At 40.1% G+C, this 19511-nt stretch overlaps 1 protein-coding gene across 1 annotated transcript; it reads left to right on the forward strand.

Moving 5' to 3' along the window:
* The first annotated feature begins 26 nt into the window (after positions 1–26).
* LOC124282140 (ribosomal L1 domain-containing protein 1-like) lies at positions 27–17934 on the forward strand. Its single transcript, XM_046718111.1, has 6 exons — positions 27–102; positions 2114–2250; positions 2563–2672; positions 15302–15428; positions 16796–16962; positions 17567–17934. Exons 1-6 carry the CDS (start codon positions 82–84, stop codon positions 17890–17892), a joined length of 888 nt encoding a protein of 295 aa, XP_046574067.1. The 5' UTR covers positions 27–81; the 3' UTR covers positions 17893–17934.
* The last annotated feature ends 1577 nt before the right edge of the window (positions 17935–19511 follow it).

Here is a 19511-nt window from a genome sequence, read left to right on the forward strand (position 1 = left end):
TTTAGAAATAAATCGTGCATTCGACCTTCACCTTAATACATTCAGTGCCGGGCTCCTGAATACAGAACCCACGTGGGGAAAATGGAGTTAGAGAAAGCTAAGGTAGGGATTACACAGTGCCATATTTTTGATCGTCTGTTACAATCTGGATAGGGAGAGTAGGGCGACAGTAGTTCGTGAGAAGTCTAGGGTATGTGGAAATTGAAATAGAATGTATGGTCATGATATATATTTATACGAATTTCGACCAGTTCCAAATCTTCTGAATAATAGATCTCATTTGGAAAGAAAGGTTTCAAATGTATAACACTTCCATCAAGTAACAATTTGATCCTACCTGCCCTACAACTCAATAAATTATCGAATTTTAAAAACTGAAAATCAATCAAATTAACAAGGCGGAAAACTAGTTGTCGCAGAACGTTCACAAAATGGGTACCTGAAACAAATGTAAACTGTCCTGGAATAATTTGTCATAAACACAATCAGAATAAGACATACGTGATAATATGTTGTTAACATTACATAGGAGAACTGCACTTTTCCGGACTGCAGCAGTGGGTAGCCTAATGGTTATGCTCCGCTCGTAATGCTGACTACCCGGGTTCGATTCCCCACATGGCTACAATGTGTGAACCCCATTTCTGGTGTCCCCTGTCATATTCAATGATATTGCTGGAATATTGCATAAAACCTTACTCACTCACTTTTCTGGACTTTTTCAGTAATTAAGTAGTGGCTGTCAATGTCATTACAGCAATCATTTCGGCAAGATTACAGAATACCGGATACCTATCTGCCATTTTTATTTTGATTGCGCATTTATTTTTGCGCACTTCCATTTTGTTTCCTTAGCAACGGCACGCGATGAATGAAGGCTGTGTTGAAGCAGCGTTCAATATTAAATATTAAATATCAAACAATATTAAAGCTAAAAAAAGGTAAGATAATGGGGGTAAAGGGGGTACCCCCCTTTATTTAAAAGCCTTACCTACCTTACCTTACCAATCAAAAATCACTTACCATCAGAGTGTTCCCACACTGTAGAGTTCCTTTTCCCAGCATGCATTTGAATAAAATGTCAACACACGATTACATTTTACTCTGTTTATGTCAGCGAACGCTGTTAAAATCCCCAGTTTAGGTTTCCTAAACCGGAAGTAAGGTGAGGAATTCGATTTTAACCTTATTTTTTACCTTAAATTCGTATTCTTATTGGATCGCTCGCAGGCTCGTGCTCTCTGTTTCTTCTATATATAGGAGCCTCACGCGCACAATAGAATGTATATAATTAGGTATCCGGTATTCTGTAAGTGTACCATCATTTCGATATGATACATATCACAATACTGACCTCTTATATAGAGGGGCAACCTTCATCATGGTTATAAACTTATATAATGCCCACTAGAACATATTAGAGTTATATGTTTACACTCCATCACAAACAGTGGCTGGTGGCAAACAGCAGGTATAGGCAAGGAATGCAAACTAATGTAAGATAAGCACAGCAGTGTGAATCAGTGAGTATAAATGGGTTTCCTTGGGACATTGCTTATACTATTAACCAATGGTTTGTGTCCCAAGCTTAATTATTTCACACTGTGCACATGGTCATGTGAAAGATTGGAAGTATTGCTGACGCTGGTGTAAAACAACAATCAATGCCAAATGAATAATGCACATGCAGTAAACATGCTGATGATAGCATCAATTATCTTGTGCTCTAGTTACATTTCTTCTGCACCGAAAAATGCCTAATTTACCCAGAGTTACATTGTACAACCTTTGGAGACACTGGCATTGATAGTTGACTTTAAGAATTATTATGGTATGTAACAGCAGAGATGTATTGGTTTACATGGAGACTGAGCTATTTTATCGGTCTACTCTCCATTGTGCCGGCCTTGATGCTACTTATAACTCCTGGTATGTTTGAATCAGACTTGACTCTTCACAGGATATTAAGATATGACTTAATATGACCTTCAATTTCACTTTAAATCTCGCTGCACAGATTAATAAGCACTTACAATGCAGATACCTAAATATTTACCATTGTTCACAACTTTCATATTACCATTATGTAATGTCCATGTGCTTTGTTTTTCAGGTGCGGAAAGCAGTGGCTGCACTGTCTAGTTTACTCAAGAACAATAAGAAGTCAAACTTTATTGATGAAGCAGAGAAAATACATTTGCAGTTTACTTTCAAGAAAGTTCCAAATGTCAAGAACAAAACACTACACTTGTAAGTATAGGATCTCTTCTCTTCATGGGTTTAAATCCAGGCCTTAAAAAAGTAGTTGTTCACCAAGTATCATTATCATCACAACTGTTTTGAAGGATTTAACCAAAGTGGTGAAACATCTACCACCTATTTACTCATGTTGTTCCTCCCATATGCTGGGATATACTGGTAACCATGGTAACTATGGTAATTATAAAACACCAGTAGACTCGTCTCACTCATTTTACCATTGAGTTTTAAGTTAACACCCCACTTGTTAAAATATTTTGCATAAGTCAATCCAGATAATATGTGTTTGTGTTTATGTTGCAGGAAGTTGCCACACTCCTTAAAGAGAGATACGCTGGATGTGTGTTTGTTTGTGAAAGACTTGAACAAGAAGAAGCGAGACTTCGATCCCGCTATCCACCATTACAAGGAATGTGGTTGCAGAGAAATATGTCGTACCTGTTATGATTAACGTAAAATGCATGTCGGATTAATGAAAATGTCGGATTAATGTATTTGACACTTGTGGTTGAAAATATCAATGTTTACTAAATGTCATGATCGCATGATCATACTGTTGCATGCATATCAGAAATGGTAGATCTAGTTATCTTCATCGTGATGTAAAAATATTCACAGAAATAAGAAATACTAACAATACATACTTGTTTTCATTTATTAACATTCATAGATGGCATAACATACATATATAATCACATAAGCCAACAGTTTCATATCTATTTCATGACCACATTGGCACAAAACTCACGCTTGTTTTACCGCATATCAGCTGCCATTATGACCGGATGTTGAATATGTTACAGTTTCCATACAACTAATTCCATAATAACATGTGGACGCCTAATGTACAATCAGGCTGTATCATAACATATATAATTTATAACTTGAAAAAGTCTTTGATGGTCATTAACATCAAACACGCCTAAGTGGTGTGTCAGAAATGTTTGCAAAGTGTTCAACGATGTTTTGGCCTCAGATAGCTTGAAGCATTGAATCAGTCAGAGACGCCAACCACTAAGCAGACTGCTTCAGGATGTCAGATACGGCTTGATCGTCCAATCTTCACATCAAACTTCTGCTCAGCAAAAGTGATGACTTCTTGTTGTGCTGTCTGGGGTTTGTCTTTCTTCAAAAGGAGATTTCTTTCTTGATCAATGGCGAACTTCTACAAGGGGTCGCTTAGCAGGTGGTGTACTCGCGACAAACATCTTGTGATGAAAACTCATGTCGGTTGTAAACATTTTATACAGCTCGCTTCTACTGTTATTTCTTGATTAAATCGCCTCAATTAATTATCCTGTGTTCCTAATTAACAAGTGTGATGTTCACTGACGCCGTGTCAAGCAGCCAGTAAGGCACACGCTTAATTACCACTCACGCATTGATTGTTTGTATACGGTCGGATCATCCGAATCGCTGTGTTGATTGTCGGATTAACGAATGTTTTTACAATGTATTTACAATAATCAGTTGCTAGATTGGTGTGTCGGAGTCGGAATGCGAGAATGTCGGATTAACGAGTAATTATCACTGTTTTAAATGGTTCCCTAATTTTTGTCGGATTAACGTGATTGTCGGATTAATGAGTGTCGGATTAACGAGCTGACTGTAATTTTTCCTTATCCTGACTCATGCTCTTTTGCTTGTCTTCTTCTTCTTGCTAACATAGTGGAACACTTGTATCTCCTTATTTGAAGCCCCTTCAAAATAAAATCACTAATTGGTACTCACCACGAAGTTGCTCCCTTTGTCCCCTTGGCGGAAAAGGTGTCGCCACCCTCTGGCCATGTGCTCCACTCTCCTTCTTCACCAGTGAGCAGGATGTGAGAGCCTTTTGTGTCTCCTTACACACATATCCTTTGATAATCTCTTAGTTTTTACCTCTCATAGGTTACTATAGAGGTATAGCTAGTATCCTTTACTATTTGTATTGATTAATTATCGTATTTCTACTGTTTATTCACGGTATTCGCGGATTGTTCAGCTAGCTTTACGCTCATGAAAATCTGTACGATTTGTAGATTACGCTTTTCTGCCTCCGATCCACATGTAATATGCCCTAGTTGTTCTACTGCGGTAAGCTTAATTCACGCTGCAGTTACTGCATTAATTTATCTCATTCTGCATTTAATAAATATCATCTTTTATGCCTTTAAGACGCATGCAGATAGATCACGCAAACAAGGGCAAAACATGGCAGAGAGTCCAGATATTCCTTCCAGTCAGCTGCTAGCGATCGACCCTCTCCGCCTGGTGTTCTGCTAGAGACCCCGCGCAGAGGAACGTGGACGCAGTCCGTTACTCAAGAAACGACCGCCTCCCCAGACATCCCGCCATTGCAGACTAAGTCTAAGAGGGCCTCATCGCCGCCCTCAACGCAGATTGAGGATTACTCCAGGGCAGCGCAGACTTCCAAAGGGAAATCTACGAAGACAGCAAGAACTTTCAGCCGAGATCGCTCCAGCAGCAGAGTTGGGCCTCTACGATGATCAGCCGATAATCATCCCCGACTTACGGCAGAAGAAGCGACCGTGTCAGCGACTGTGACTTCTGCAGAGATCTCCATGCAGCCTGATGCTCTCTACACCGACGCCAGACGCCATTGATGTGAACCCCATCGCAGAAAAGACGCCGGCGACTTTCGCCACAGATCATCCCAGAAGACATGATGCGCAGATTATGAACATCATGGAGGACCACTACAACTGCGCAAGCAGGGTCCGAGCCTTCGCTGGCTCTCCAACGTGACAGCACCCCAGAGGCACCCCCGCCAACGAGCAGCAGCCAAGACGATGTCACCTTCGCTGGGAAGTCCCGCACTACCTTGACGGCGACCTAGATGTACAGCCTTCGCTGCCTTCGCTGGCGGAGAGATCATCACCATCTTCGATTTCATCTCTAGATATGGACTCAGACCATCAGACATCACGGAAGCCTTCGCTGGTCATATCATCGATCCCCGACCGACGCGAAATGAAGCTTCGCTAAGGCATTCGCTGGCGAGACATATGATTCCAGATCTTCATCGCCTAGAAGAACATCGAGGGACTGCCGAAGAGCTTCGCTAAGCTATCAACATTCACCTCACAAGTCTCCGAAGATCATCCCATAGACGATCTCCACTTCGCTCATCACCAGGTCGATCACCCATCAGATCTCCACATAGAGCGCGACAAGTCAACTAGATCGCCACAAACCTCATCAGATATTCAGATAGCTACACGCAGTCCCGGCGAGCATCTACAATTTATTAATGATGATGGTTTTGAGGATGATGGAGGAATCATATTTTCTGATGCAGAGATACGGTATTGATGGTCAATAACCTAGATCTCACATCACCATCTAAAAGTGGCAATACAGCTCAGACGATTTGATGAAGGAAGATGATCCAGATGCAATCACTCTACCCCCGATCGACCCGATTATGCAGTGCCACAGAATCTAGATGCAGCTTTCCAGAAAGCTACGAAAAGTTCAGATACCACATCTACCCAACTTTCAAGCCAAGAAGTTCTCCACGATAACATGGACTCCTTCTACAAGGCCCAGGACATCGATGAGAACTATAAGATCATCAGCTTATGTAAAGAACAAGATTTACAAGATGGATGATCGCAAGTTGGCTCATATAGAAACCATGACGAGACGATGTTCTTTGGGTTAAATAGATCTAGGACGATCAATGAGACTCTTATTACTAGATTCCGGATTCCACGACGGAAGATGATAGAATGATTTATTCTGCCTTACTTATGCAAAAGAAAGATCAGCAGTTTTAACGGATCATCTTACATCTGTTTCAGCAGCATTGACCTTAGCTCGTCAGCCAAGGCCTCCTCGCCTCCTGTAATTGGGGAGAACTTTACAGCCCCACTTTATACAGCCCTCGGTCGACAACATCCATCTTTGACGGAGAAATCGACAAGGTCGCCAAGGAAGTCTCTAAGGATTCCAGGGAAGTCCTTATGATTAGATCGATGGACACACTAGCCAGCGCCATTCGGCCAGACTTCACAAAGATACTCAGGCAGATCTAAGTTCACGGGCCTACAAAGAGCAAGAGACAGGAAGATAGCCAGCTCTAGAGGTAAAGATTCTTTCGGCGTCGCCATATGGCAACTATAGAGGAGGATCAGGAAGAGGCAGGACACCCAGAGGTTCCCGCAATTATAGACGCTGAAACACAGGTTCGAACGACTGGAGTCTTCCACCCCCAGCCGCTCCAGTACAACCAGCTCAAGTGGGTGGACGCCCAACTACACTGGGAAAACTGGGGAATACTGCAAGATCCTTACGCCTCCAACATTATTCAACACGGATTTCAGATCCCTCTACAGGACAAGCCTCCGCTGACAATCAAACCCCGTCAAGTTCGATTTACAAGCGCAAATAACTACCAAAGATAAAAGAGGCTGTCTCATCACTCCTATCCAAACAGGCCATAGAAGTAATAGATCAAGCAAACGCCGAACCAGGTTTCTACTCCCCAGTTTTCCTAGTTCCCAAGAAAACTCCACGGAGAAATACAGACTCATCTACAACATGAGCTTTTTCAACAAGAACTATCTACGCAAACCACCGGGTTTCGCGATGATACATTTACCTCAGTTACGCCAGATGATTCGGCCCTATGGACTACATGGGCAGCATAGATCTACAGGATGCCTACTTGCACATCCCCATTCATCCCGATTCCAGGAAATACCTACGATTTACTCTAGAAGGGCTACATTACCAGTGGAAAGTACTCCCATTCGAATATCATCAGCCCCTGGCTATTCACGAGGATAACGAAACCGATTATCAAATTTCTACATCGCCAAGGGCTACGCGAGTGCGCTTTACCTCGACGACGGGATACAAGTAGATCAAGATCCACTGCGCCTCAAACTACAGTTAAATTACATCATAAAGCTACTAACACAACTAGGTTGGTTAGTAAACTTACGCAAGTCGGACCTAGTACCATCGCAAGACCTACAGTTCCTAGGTATTCGATTCATCACAAATCGCAAACCGTATTATGGTACCAGAAGACCGCTATTCAAGATACAACAGACCATTCCACCAGCTCTACTCTCTCCGCTACCACTGCGACAATGGCAGAGCCTACTAGGTCTTCTCACATCAGCCCAAGACATGACTGTCACAGGCAGATTACAGTTACGCCCCCTACAGGTCTCATCAACGACATCTCAACGATGTACAACCATTCAGTCTACCAAAACATCTCAGACCACATCTACTATGGTGGACCAAGAAATCGAATGTCTGCGAAGGGATTTGTTTAGCAGAGCAGGAATACAAAACCCATCTGTATGTAGACGCTGTTACCCAAGGTTGGGGAGCCTATCTCACCAACCACACGATATCAGGGTTATGGAATCAGCAAGAATGCAAACCCATATAAACAGTCTAGAAATGAAAGCTGTAATCAACGCCATTCTACATTGGAGCACATTTCTACAAAATGCTACTTAATGATCCATACAGACAATTCGACAGTGGCGCTTCTATAATAAACAAGCAAGGCTCAACGAGATCGATGAACCTTTTGAACCTAAGCTTTCAACTGTTCGATTTAATACAAGATCTAAATCTACATGTCAGAGCAGTGCACATTCCCCGAGCCAGAAATATACTAGCAGACGCCTTCTCTCGCCTCATCTACCATCACCGACAGAGTGGATGATCAACCGGGAAATTTTGCACAGATAATCAAGCAATTAGAGCCGCTTAATAGACCTATTCGCCACGCGATTCAACAATCAGCTACCGACATTCGTGTCACCAGTCCCAGACCCCCAAGCTTGGGCAACGGACGCCTTTAAGTCTATCATGGAAGGCCTCACGCGCACGCTGCTCACGCCAGCAATAATACCTCAAGTATTACAGAAAATCAGACAAACACAGAGCCTACAACTCACTTTGGTCGCTACCTCTACTGGTCGCCAGAACGTGGTTTCCCATACTAATTCAAGAAATCGGTCAACCAACACTGGAGCTACCTGCCGCCAAAAACCTGTTAATTCATCCTCACACCAAACAAGTGCACGGAAACCCAGCAATGTTCCAACTACACGTATGGACTGTATACAAATGTGTTTAAACAAGAGAGGATATTCTGCCAGGGCGGCAAAAGCAGTCACGCTTTGCCTTTACGCTACTCAACTCGTGAACTTGTACGACGACAAGTGGCACAGTTTCAAAATTATGCAACAAAGAAAGGGTTTACAGCAAGAGAGGCTTCACAACCTCAAGTGGCAGACTATTTGTGTTACCTACGCCAAAACAAACATTTAAAAGGTTCAACGATATCAACATATCTTGCCGCTTTTAGCTCTGTAATCACCATGAGAACGGGTGTCAAATTGACAAGATCTCCAGAGTTACTGGCCTTACTACGAGCTTCCGATTGAGGACCAAAAGCTGAAGTTCCACTTCCAGCTTGGGATCTGAATGTAGTGTTACAACACCTCACGAAAGTGAGGTCTATGAACCCTTGAATCGACAAACTTTGAATTTCTCTCACAGAAAACATTGTTTCTGCTATCGCTAGCCACAGCAGCAAGAATGTCTGAAATTCACGCCTGGATTACGAGAGGATACAGTTTGATGACAATCATAACACAGCACACCTCGGATTAAGATGGGATTTCATTGCAAAGAATCAACTGCCAGGTCAACCAGACAGATTATTCCACATCCCGGGCGCTTATCCTCTATTCTCGATCACAAGATACACAAGACCTATCACTGTGTCCGTAAGAGCCAAAGTTTATTTACTTTAATTTATCCAAAACAAGGAGAAGATTTCTCAAACGCTTATTCATCCCATTATCGCCACTTAATCAAACAGAAGTGTCACGGACCACAATATCTATTTGATAAGGACTGTCATTCTCCTCAGCCTACAAGGCAGCAGGTTTGGACCCACCAACAGCATCAAATCCACATGAGATCAGGGCACTGGCCTCTACCCTCACCTACACGGTAACTGTTCCTTGAACACGATTATGGAAGGATGCTATTGGAAATCTAACATGGTATTTGCTAATCACTACCTAAGAGACATCACTACAGAAGATGTCTCTGGCATTCACCATTTCGACCACTGGTCCTCGCCAGCAACTGACAGTCCCTCAGAGGGCGCTAAAATATTAGCCTCACAAGATTAATATGTATTTTATACATACTCATCTAGCTTATAACTCTAAGGAGTTTTAGGGCTATGTATATATGTTCAGCTTAAGTATTCTACCTTAAGCATATACTTGATATAGTCAATTTCAGTGCCTCTATCAGAGTCACCTATATATATATATATATAATTTATATGTATTGTTCAATATATTCATAATGTAATTCCCTTTAATGGCTTTATATAACCTATGGTTTTCTTTATACAGGAAACATCCTAAATCTAAGACTTCATGAAGTTCCCAGAGGGGATATTACAGTATATCTATACAAAATCACTAATTATAAATCCAAAGTATTCTGTTACCCACCTCCGCCTGTAGGATGCTACAAGTAAGAGCATGAGTCAGGATAAGGAAAAATATGTAATTTTTAGAGTAAAATTGATATTTTATACTTATCCTGACTCATGAGGTTAGCCCTCCCATCCTCCCCACATAACACTTTGGATTTCCCTGTAAATTCAAGTGTTGGGCTCGCTAAATCAGGAGAGAGTGGAGCACATGGCCAGAGGGTGGCGACACCTTTTCCCGCCAGGGGAGACAAAGGGGAGCAACTCGTGGTGAGTACCAATTAGTGATTTTATTTTGAAGGGAGCTTCAAATAAGGAGATACAAGTGTTCCACTATGTTCGCAAGAAGAAGAAGACAAGCAAAAGAGCATGAGTCAGGATAAGTATAAAATATCAATTTTACTCTAAAAATTACATTTTTTCACTCTTAAACAGACTCTCCTCCAAACCAAATGCTTCTTTATAATAAAGCCTCACTCTCGTTAGCCTTCTTCTTCCTCGATGCATTCTTTGAGAAGTCAGTTAGTAGGCTCTGAGGTGACAGTTTTGTGATATGCAAACATCTGATGGATGTACATTTATCATCTCTTCTTATTTTTGCATAGATTTATTCCATGTGCAAGATTAAAGGAGAATACAAACAAAAACAAAACTTTTGATATATTGTAAAGGATATTCTAAAAGTCACCTTCCGTGATTAAAAGTGAACAAAAAGTTTGTAAAATAGCAATAAAAACACAAAAAACATACTCGTGTTTCCGTCTATTACGGAAACACCTGACAGTTAATGAGCAGAGGGGGTATCGCGTGACATGACATCATATGTGCCTGTTGCTGATGGCTTCCTCTTTGATTCTTCCTCAACAACTTAACAGTGTCCATTGATTCTGAAACAGTAAAAGATGTTCCTGATGTCATTTCTGAAATGGATGTTAGACCGTATCAATACGATCCGATTTTACATCTTTCAAGACAATCTTTCAGTGAAGATGAAGAAGAATCAAGCGAAATTGAGGCACCGCTTGAGGTCAAAATAAATTTTAAATAGACCATATCATTTAACAAGAATACTATTTGTCAGCAAAAAGTAAAACAGTTCCAGCCAGCAAACTCACCCCTATAAATATGTGATTGCAGTTCCTTTTGTGTCAAATGGGTGACTGTAGGGTGTCTAGGATTTAAAAACAAAATAATTATGCTTTAGACAGGGGAAAATAGATATTATCTGCTACAAAAATTACAGTGGAATTATTTTGTTGAAAAATTTAGGATCCTAGTTCTCATTAATAACGTATCAAGTCTCGATACAAGATCCCAGCCTGGTCGAGCAGAGAATATGTGCAACACAGATAAGTTATTCCACAAAAACTGGTGAATTATGAAATACTAGTCAGGACAACGTATGTTTCCCTAGTTTTTGGTTATAGAAATAATTATGGTACTCGGTCATAGCCTTAGAATGACATCTTGTCAGCCAATGAGAATAGAGAACAACTTTCACGGCACACACTACTGACAAATAGCGAGTCTGATGCCGATGTGCATTATTGGACAAAATGGAAAACAATGAAAGCAACAAGTACCTCATGATTTGCCATTGTAGGTTTCTTTCATTCAAATATTTACAAGTCCAGCTTGCCAATACTTCTTCAATTGAGATGGAGTGTTTTCAGATGCACATTAATTCACCTTTTTCCACCATTGGGGAGAGGTTTATTCCATGTGCAAGATAAACTGGGAGTTAATTAGCAGCTCAGTCAGAAAATGGTTGCAGTTGTCAGTCACTCTCAGACAAAGCTTCATGTATCAGTAGTTATCATGTTTAATCATGAGTTTTAATGACTGTTGGATCTTACTGAATCATGTAGTTATATCGGAGTCTCATGCCAACCAGTCTATTGCCATGTGTGTAACAAGACAGTCTGCAAGTGAAGTGATCAGTCCCTCCTGGCTTGTTTGCTTTTTGGAAATTATCAGTGGTATTTTGATTTACCGACATAAGAATTAAGACAATAATGGTATAGAGGATTGCTTTTTACCTAATCTTTATTCACAAATATATACAGGGAAATTAGACATAATTTAAGATTGTCTTGCTACAGACTTGTGTCATTGGTCCCAATTATCTTTCAGGTGTAGGTGTTCTCTTTGATGCATTCAGTATTAAAAATGCACATTCATTCATCTCATTCTTGTATCGTAGGACTGAGATTTATTCTGTGTGGAAGATTAATTGAGAGTTAATTAGCAGCTCAGTGGGGAAAATGCCTTGAGTTGTCAGTCACTCCTCCAAACCAAATGCTTCTTTATAATAAAGCCTCACTCTCGTTAGCCTTCTTCTTCCTCGATGCATTCTTTGAGAAGTCAGTTAGTAGGCTCTGAGGTGACAGTTTTGTGATATGCAAACATCTGATGGATGTACATTTATCATCTCTTCTTATTTTTGCATAGATTTATTCCATGTGCAAGATTAAAGGAGAATACAAACAAAAACAAAACTTTTGATATATTGTAAAGGATATTCTAAAAGTCACCTTCCGTGATTAAAAGTGAACAAAAAGTTTGTAAAATAGCAATAAAACTGGTGAATTATAAAATACTAATCAGAGGGGTATCAACGACATCATTTGCCTGTTGCTGAGTTCCTCTTTGATTATTCCTCAACAAATTAACAGTTCCATGGTACTTAAAAGATGTCCTGATGTCATAGCCTGTAGAATGACATCTTGTCAGCTTTCAATGAGAATACAGAAACTGAACTTTCCATTTCATTTACAAGAATACTGTCAAATATGTAAAACAGTTCCAGCCAGCAAACTCTGATGCAGTTCCTTTTGTGTCAAATGGGTGACTGTAGATTAATAATGGACAAAATGGAAAACAATGAAAGCAACAAGTACTTCATGATTTGCCATTGTATTTGGTTATAGAAAATGTTTCGGAATGACATAGACTGCTACTGCAAATAGCGAGGTCTTGCGAGGATTAATTGGACTCCAAACCATGATTTGCCATTGCATTGTATGTATTAGACAATGTTTCGAAACTCCAAACCGAAAAGAGAACGTTATACGCGAAACATGTTCAAGCTTATGTGAAATCTCTCACTGATTTTGATAATCTATATCTCATGGGTACAGTCGAACTGCCCCCCCAGCAAATTTGGTCATTCATTCTAATTTGGTCAAATTTATTTAAAATGATTAAATATATCCCGTAAATGCATAGATTTTGTCAACTTTGATATTATGGGTTCTTCATATAACAGTTATTAGGAAGAAATATTTCTGATAAAGGTTCCATTAGTAAACTCGTAACTATGTATATACTTTTCTATGAAGAACATAATATCAAAGTTGACAAAACTATGCATTCATAGCCTATATTTAATCATTTTAAATAAATTGGGGCAATTTGGGATTAAACTCCAGGGCAATTTTACCAAATTTGCTGGGGCAATTTGACTGGCAATCAGGCTTTAATCTTATGTTAAAAATACCACTGACAGTCAGTTGTAACAGGGAATGATGGAGTATAAATAAATCTCGTGGGTACTTCTTCCTTCTTCAGTTTAGCTTTTGGATTTTTATACCCCATGTGTGCATGTCTCTTTCACATGCGTCCGACTCGGAATGATCGGAACATTTCTCCTGCCTAAATCTGTCTCTTTACTTGCAAAACGGAAGAAATGGTTGCTCTTTCCATTGTTCGATGATTCCGTGCACCCCTAGGCAACGGAATACACCATCGTACCATTTACAAAAACGACAGAAACAACACGATTTGTATTACTGTTGCTCTTGTTCTTTGGCAATATGGCGGATGCTTGTCACATATGATGTCACGAGCGGAAAGGTCACGTGAGTTCCAGCGGAATATGCATAATGGCCGAAGCTCAGATAACAGAAACTGTTTTTGCGATAAAAACATAATAAACCATATTTTTTAAATACAAATTGTGGTATATGTTTCTGATGACTTTATCTTTCACCCATCAAATTATTGCAGTTGCCTAGTATTCTCCTTTAATTGAGACTTAATTAACTTCTTGAATAGAAAATGGTTGGAATTTGCAGGTCATTCCTTTTTTTCAGTTGCTTGTGTCTAAAATTTGTGAAAGCAGTTTTAAATACATTTCACTGATTCACTATCGCCTTGATTACTAGGGTTAGAGGTTAACACTGGCCCACTAGCCCACCTACCCAGGGGTAGTACACATTTCCCAGATTCCTCACTACAAGGCACTATCTGTGCCATGGTTAGTTAACCTTTGGAGTTTATTTCTAACTCTGATGATCTTATCCTGTTCTTGAATAGTGTCCTGTTTCCCAAAGTAATCCAGTGTCTATCTAAATGACACATGTCCTTGTTAACATCACCATGAAAGCACATTTATTCATCTCTCTTCTTCTATAGGACAGAGGTTTATTCCATGTGCAAGATAAACAGGGAGTTAATTAGCAGCTCGGCTAGAAAATGGCTGTAGTTGTCAGTCACTCTTTAACAGAGATAGCATAATGATATCACAGGAATATACCTCTGGCAAGAATCCAACATAGTTTGTACTAGTGAAGCCCCATCTTGGTAAGCCAACTTTGATGTGAAGGGTGTAAAACTCACTGAATGCTACTTGTATCGAAACAAATAGGTATCACTAGCAGGGGTGGTAATAACCCATTGCCCGACGTCCAAGTCCAGTGTTTTTTTCTGTCGGGCAAGCACATTTGTATATCACGCTGTACCGGTGTCCGGTTGACATTCCAATGTTAATTATGTTGCTTATATAAAAAAATCACCAAAAAAATCGGCCAGTATAGCGAAAAAATTATCAGGGCAAGTGATTTTACATGTGCCCCTGTACCGGAGTACACTAGCAATTTTAAAGTTATTTCCACCCTGACTGGGTAATGAAAGCAATAATTATGGAACTAGGAACTGGCAAGGTGTTGGTCAGTGACTCCTTGCACTTCCTGCTCTGTCTTGGTTTTGAGTGAGTGAGTTTAGTTTTACGCCGCTTTTAGCAATATTCCAGCAATATCACTGCTGGGGACACCAGAACTGGGCTTCAAACATTGTACCCATGTGAGGAACTGAACCCGGGTCTTCGGTGTGACGAGCGAACTCTTTAACTACTAGGCTCCCCTGCCGCCAACTTGGTGTTGAACCTGTACAAGGGAACTAAATGAACTTAAGGTGTAGACATTAAATTTGAGCCTTCAGAAAAACACCCCCAAAATCTTAATCTTAACATAGAATCATGTCAAGGATCTTTGTCCTTATTCTGAACACTGTATCACCATCAGAATAGAACAAGTGTCTTGCTGCAAATATGTTCCACTCTCCAGACTGTTGACAAGATGCAGCACCTGTTGCAGGATGGGCTTTCAGTGATGTGATTGTGGCAGCCTAGCCAGGCAACTGAGTGTGCTGTTGGTACAGTCATGTCACACTACACAGGGTGTTCTGGCTCTGTCAGTCTCTAGTTCACTGTTCCAAACATGTAGTCTGTCCAACATGGTGAGGATAACATTGTTGACTGAAGCTGACTAGTTGTTTCAACCTCTTTTTCCAGACTGCCGATTGGTGTGAACATGGGTGCCAGTGATCTGAAGAAGGAGCTGCAGCAAGCCCTGGATAAATCTCACTGCTACATCAGTGGACGAGGGCCGTCCTGGTGAGTGTGTGTAACTGCAAGGGAACACTTAGAACCTAAAAACTAATTTTTTATGGAAAAATGGCTGTAGTTGTCAGTCACTCTTCGATATGCTCCTCCTGTATGAAGTATTGGCAGATGGTCTCCTTTAGTTTGAACCCTTAGTAAACTGGGTTGGAATTAGTCTTCTGTAGCTGGTGCTATAGTGTGAGTGAGTTTAGTTTTACACCGAGCTGAACAATATTCCAGCTATATGGTGACAGTCTGTAAATAATCAAGTCTGGACCAGACAATTCAGTGATCCACAGCATGAGCATCGATCTGCACAATTGGGAACCGATGGCAAGTGTCAACCAAGTCAGCAAGCCTGACCACCAGATCCCGTTAGTCGCCTCTTACGACAAACATGGGTTACTGAAGATCAATATTTTAACCCGGACCTTCACGGGTTGCTCTAGTGTGAAGAAACAACACCAGTGAAGTGAAAATGTACTTGTTCTCACGCTGATCAGCTGATGATGGCAGCCCAGTTGTTCACTTGTTCTCCTCACTATATGGCTGGAATAATGCCGATGTGACGTAAAGCCCAACTCAACTCAAGGTGAACCACAGCAGCCACATGGCTGTTTATGCCCATTTCTTTCAAATGTTTCAAAATTTGAACCATGCTCTTAATTGCTCTCAAAAGACCTGTTTGACTCTGTAAACATCTTCTCCAGCACAAGGGAGTTGGCATGTATGTTTTTGATCATGTTGGCATGTTATTTTGTTCAAATCATTAGCTTTTAGTGTAAGTTTTTAGTCAGAAGTATTTCTGCAGACGTGGCCTAGTGGTTAAAGCATTCGCTCATCATCCGAAGACCCGGGTTCGATTCCCCACATGGGTACAATGTGTGGAGCCCATTTCTGGTATCCCCCACTGTGATATTGCTGGAATATTGCTAAAAGCGGCGTAAAACTAAACTCAACTTCTGCAGATGTTTTTGTCTGTATTGGTGACTACATATATCATGATGAGCTACAGTGCCGTGGCAACAGTTTTAGACCATCCTAACCAAGGTCAAACTCCCTTTTACCCTCTCTGAAAGTCAATGATCAGCGTCCAGTCACCAGCTGTCTCCTCTTAGCTCAGTCATCATGGAAATATGTATTTTTATTCCTGAGGTAGATAGTAGCAGGTCATTTCACCTTTGGGCCATGAACTCACATCTTCATGCTCATATTATGTGTTTTCTAAAATTAAAATCATGACATACAATATTAGTTCCTGTTACAATTGTTTATATCATTTTGTCATCTACCAGTATTGAAAAGTAATACCTACCCTGTTAGGGAATGGGAATTATTTTTAAGACTGTATGACTTACAATTACTACCTTATCTTACAGCATGTCCACAGTTGCACATTCTGAGATGAAGGCAAAACATGTAGTAGACAATGTTATCACAGCAGCCAATCAGATTGCAACAGGTATTCCAGGAGGACCAATCAACATTAAGAGCATGTACATCAAGACTGAAGGCTCAATGTCGGTTCCCCTCTTTGTCAGCACAGGTAGTGTTCATTTAACATTTTACATGTTTGTGAAGATCATTGTTCATCAATACTGTTTATTATGTGTATTAAATTAAATAAAGTATCAAAAGTTTCTATGTCCAGTGATTCACTTGCAGCTATGATTGCCCCAACCATGTCTTTCATTCTTGTTTCAGATTTGTTCTTTTTGATCACACTGTACCATTTCACTTGCTTGATGTCTTGAAGAGTAGAGATAGAATAACTTCAGTCATGAATACACAATACTAGATTGGAGTGCTGTGTGTGCCCCTCTGACAAGGGTATATGGGCATGTCTCCAATGCCATGATTACACAATGCCTTTTAGAAAGTGGTCAGATGCATCATGTTATATTTGAAATTACACTTTCTCAGTAAAGTACAGATTCTAGTCAGTAGTTTGGTTGTAGAATTTGTACTTTACTGAGAAAGTGTAATCCCAAATATTCAATATGTTTAACTTCAACAGTCGTCTCAGTTGTTTGTCTTGCAAATTATTGAAAATTGACAAGTGAGTAGCATACTTGACTGTTGTCAGTCGAAAAGTAAATATATTCTATTTATTGAAGTATACACTCTGTAAATTTGCATATTATTTTCAGATGATGTTGAGGTTGTTTTGCCACGCAAGGAGAGAAAGGTAGAAGACAATGAGCCAGAGGAAATTACAACTATTCTTGGGTCAAAGGTCAAGGTCTCTCGATTTGGGGATGTCAAGGTCATTCAAGGGAAGCGGGTAGCTGAAGATGAAGACCTTGATCTTGACAGTCTTACTGAGAAGAAAAAGATCAAATCAGCTCAAGCAAAAACTTCAAAGAAATCTAGTGTGGCTCCAACAAAGTCCAAGAGTGTGGCACTGAAGCAAAAGACTTTGAAATCTGGGATCAAGCAACCAAAGAAGTCAAAGAAACAGAAAACCAAATCTTGAACTGATTTTCTTTTAAAAATGGGATTAAATGTCTGTACATAACTAATGTCTTTGGAATTGTCTCTTGAATGGATCAATGGGGAAGTCAAGTGGTTTAAGGCATTCGCTCATCATGCTGAAGACCCAGGATTGATTCCCCACATAGGTACACTGGGGGAGGCCGATGTCTCGTGTCCAGAGCCATGATACAGCTGAATATTGCTAAAGCGATGAAAACTCTTACCAGCTCACTGTATCTTAAATACCATACAGTACACTGCTGTTTAGTGGTGACACTAAGTTTTTCAACCACTAACCATGGCATGATTGCAATAGTTTAGACACTGAGGTGTTTACAGACGCATGGTGGGAGTGGGGACTGGCTGTGAGCCAGAGAAGATGATATTGCTAGGCTATTACGGTATATGACCGCCTATAAGACGACCCCATGGATAAGACGACCCCCAAACTTGATCCTTAAAATCAGTGTCAAAATGATATGTTTCATGCATAAGTCAATCCCCCGCGATGGGGTCCTAATCGCGGCAAACACAGACCACAGACAACTGGCAGTTAGCAATAATTTTTAACTTGGTCCACATTATTCAAAGAATTCACAATCATATATATTGTGTCTACTCATGGATCAAAACAAAGTGTAGTTGACAGAAAATGCATAATATATTTTGTTTCTCTAAATATCATGTATTGTAGCAACAAACTGGCTTGCTTATTTTACCCCATTCAACAATCACGAACTGATTACCGCCTCGTTTTCCATTGACTGCCAGTTTACAGTAACATCGGTAAAAATGTGTGAATTTAAATGGCTTCCGTATTTTACCCCATTCCATGTGCGTACAACTTCTGCTTACCACGTTCATGAGGGTCCGTATGACCTTAGTGTTGATTATATATATTTTACATAAAACCTGTAATTAAAATTACACAATGCTAGGTTATATTTCTTTGGGTTAAATAATAGTACTCTGTATTATATTTTACTGTCGACTGCGTCAGAATTTTGTCCCATTATATTATTGTGCATGTTTGAACTTGTTCGCTGCTGATTGCTATTTCCGGCTCAAATACACACGGTAATCTTAATCTTAATTAATTATAGAGCAAAAACTGTAATTAAAATTACTTAATGCTAGGATATATTTCTTTGGGTTAAATAATAGTATTCTGTATTATATTTTACTGATGACTGCATCAGAATTCGTCCCGTTATATTATTATGCATGTTTGAACTTGATCGCCAGGAAACATGTGCACAGCTGATTGCTATTTCCAGCTCAGATACACACGGTAATCTTAATCCCTACAAATAATACAATGCCCAGCAAAAACAACTTAGAACTTAAAAGGTAAATAATCTTGTCTAGTGATGTTTAATTGCAAATTTGACGTCTCTACTGACAAAGTCGTCTTCTGTTGTTTGTTCACGGGAAGTGAGATGTTGTTTTCTTACCCCTGGAAAAAAAAAGTTTGACGAAAGTGTAACCCATGGATAAGACGACCCCCTTCTACAGACTGCTTTTTTTGGTCCTCAAAATTCGGCTTATAGACGGTATACGGTACTTGCTGCAACATTCAACAACACTCACACTCGGTTCCATGGTTCAGATGACATTTGC

The sequence above is a fragment of the Haliotis rubra genome, unplaced genomic scaffold (assembly GCF_003918875.1).
Source record: "Haliotis rubra isolate DU_JTF1 unplaced genomic scaffold, ASM391887v1 Scf293, whole genome shotgun sequence".
NCBI lineage: Eukaryota > Metazoa > Mollusca > Gastropoda > Lepetellida > Haliotidae > Haliotis > Haliotis rubra.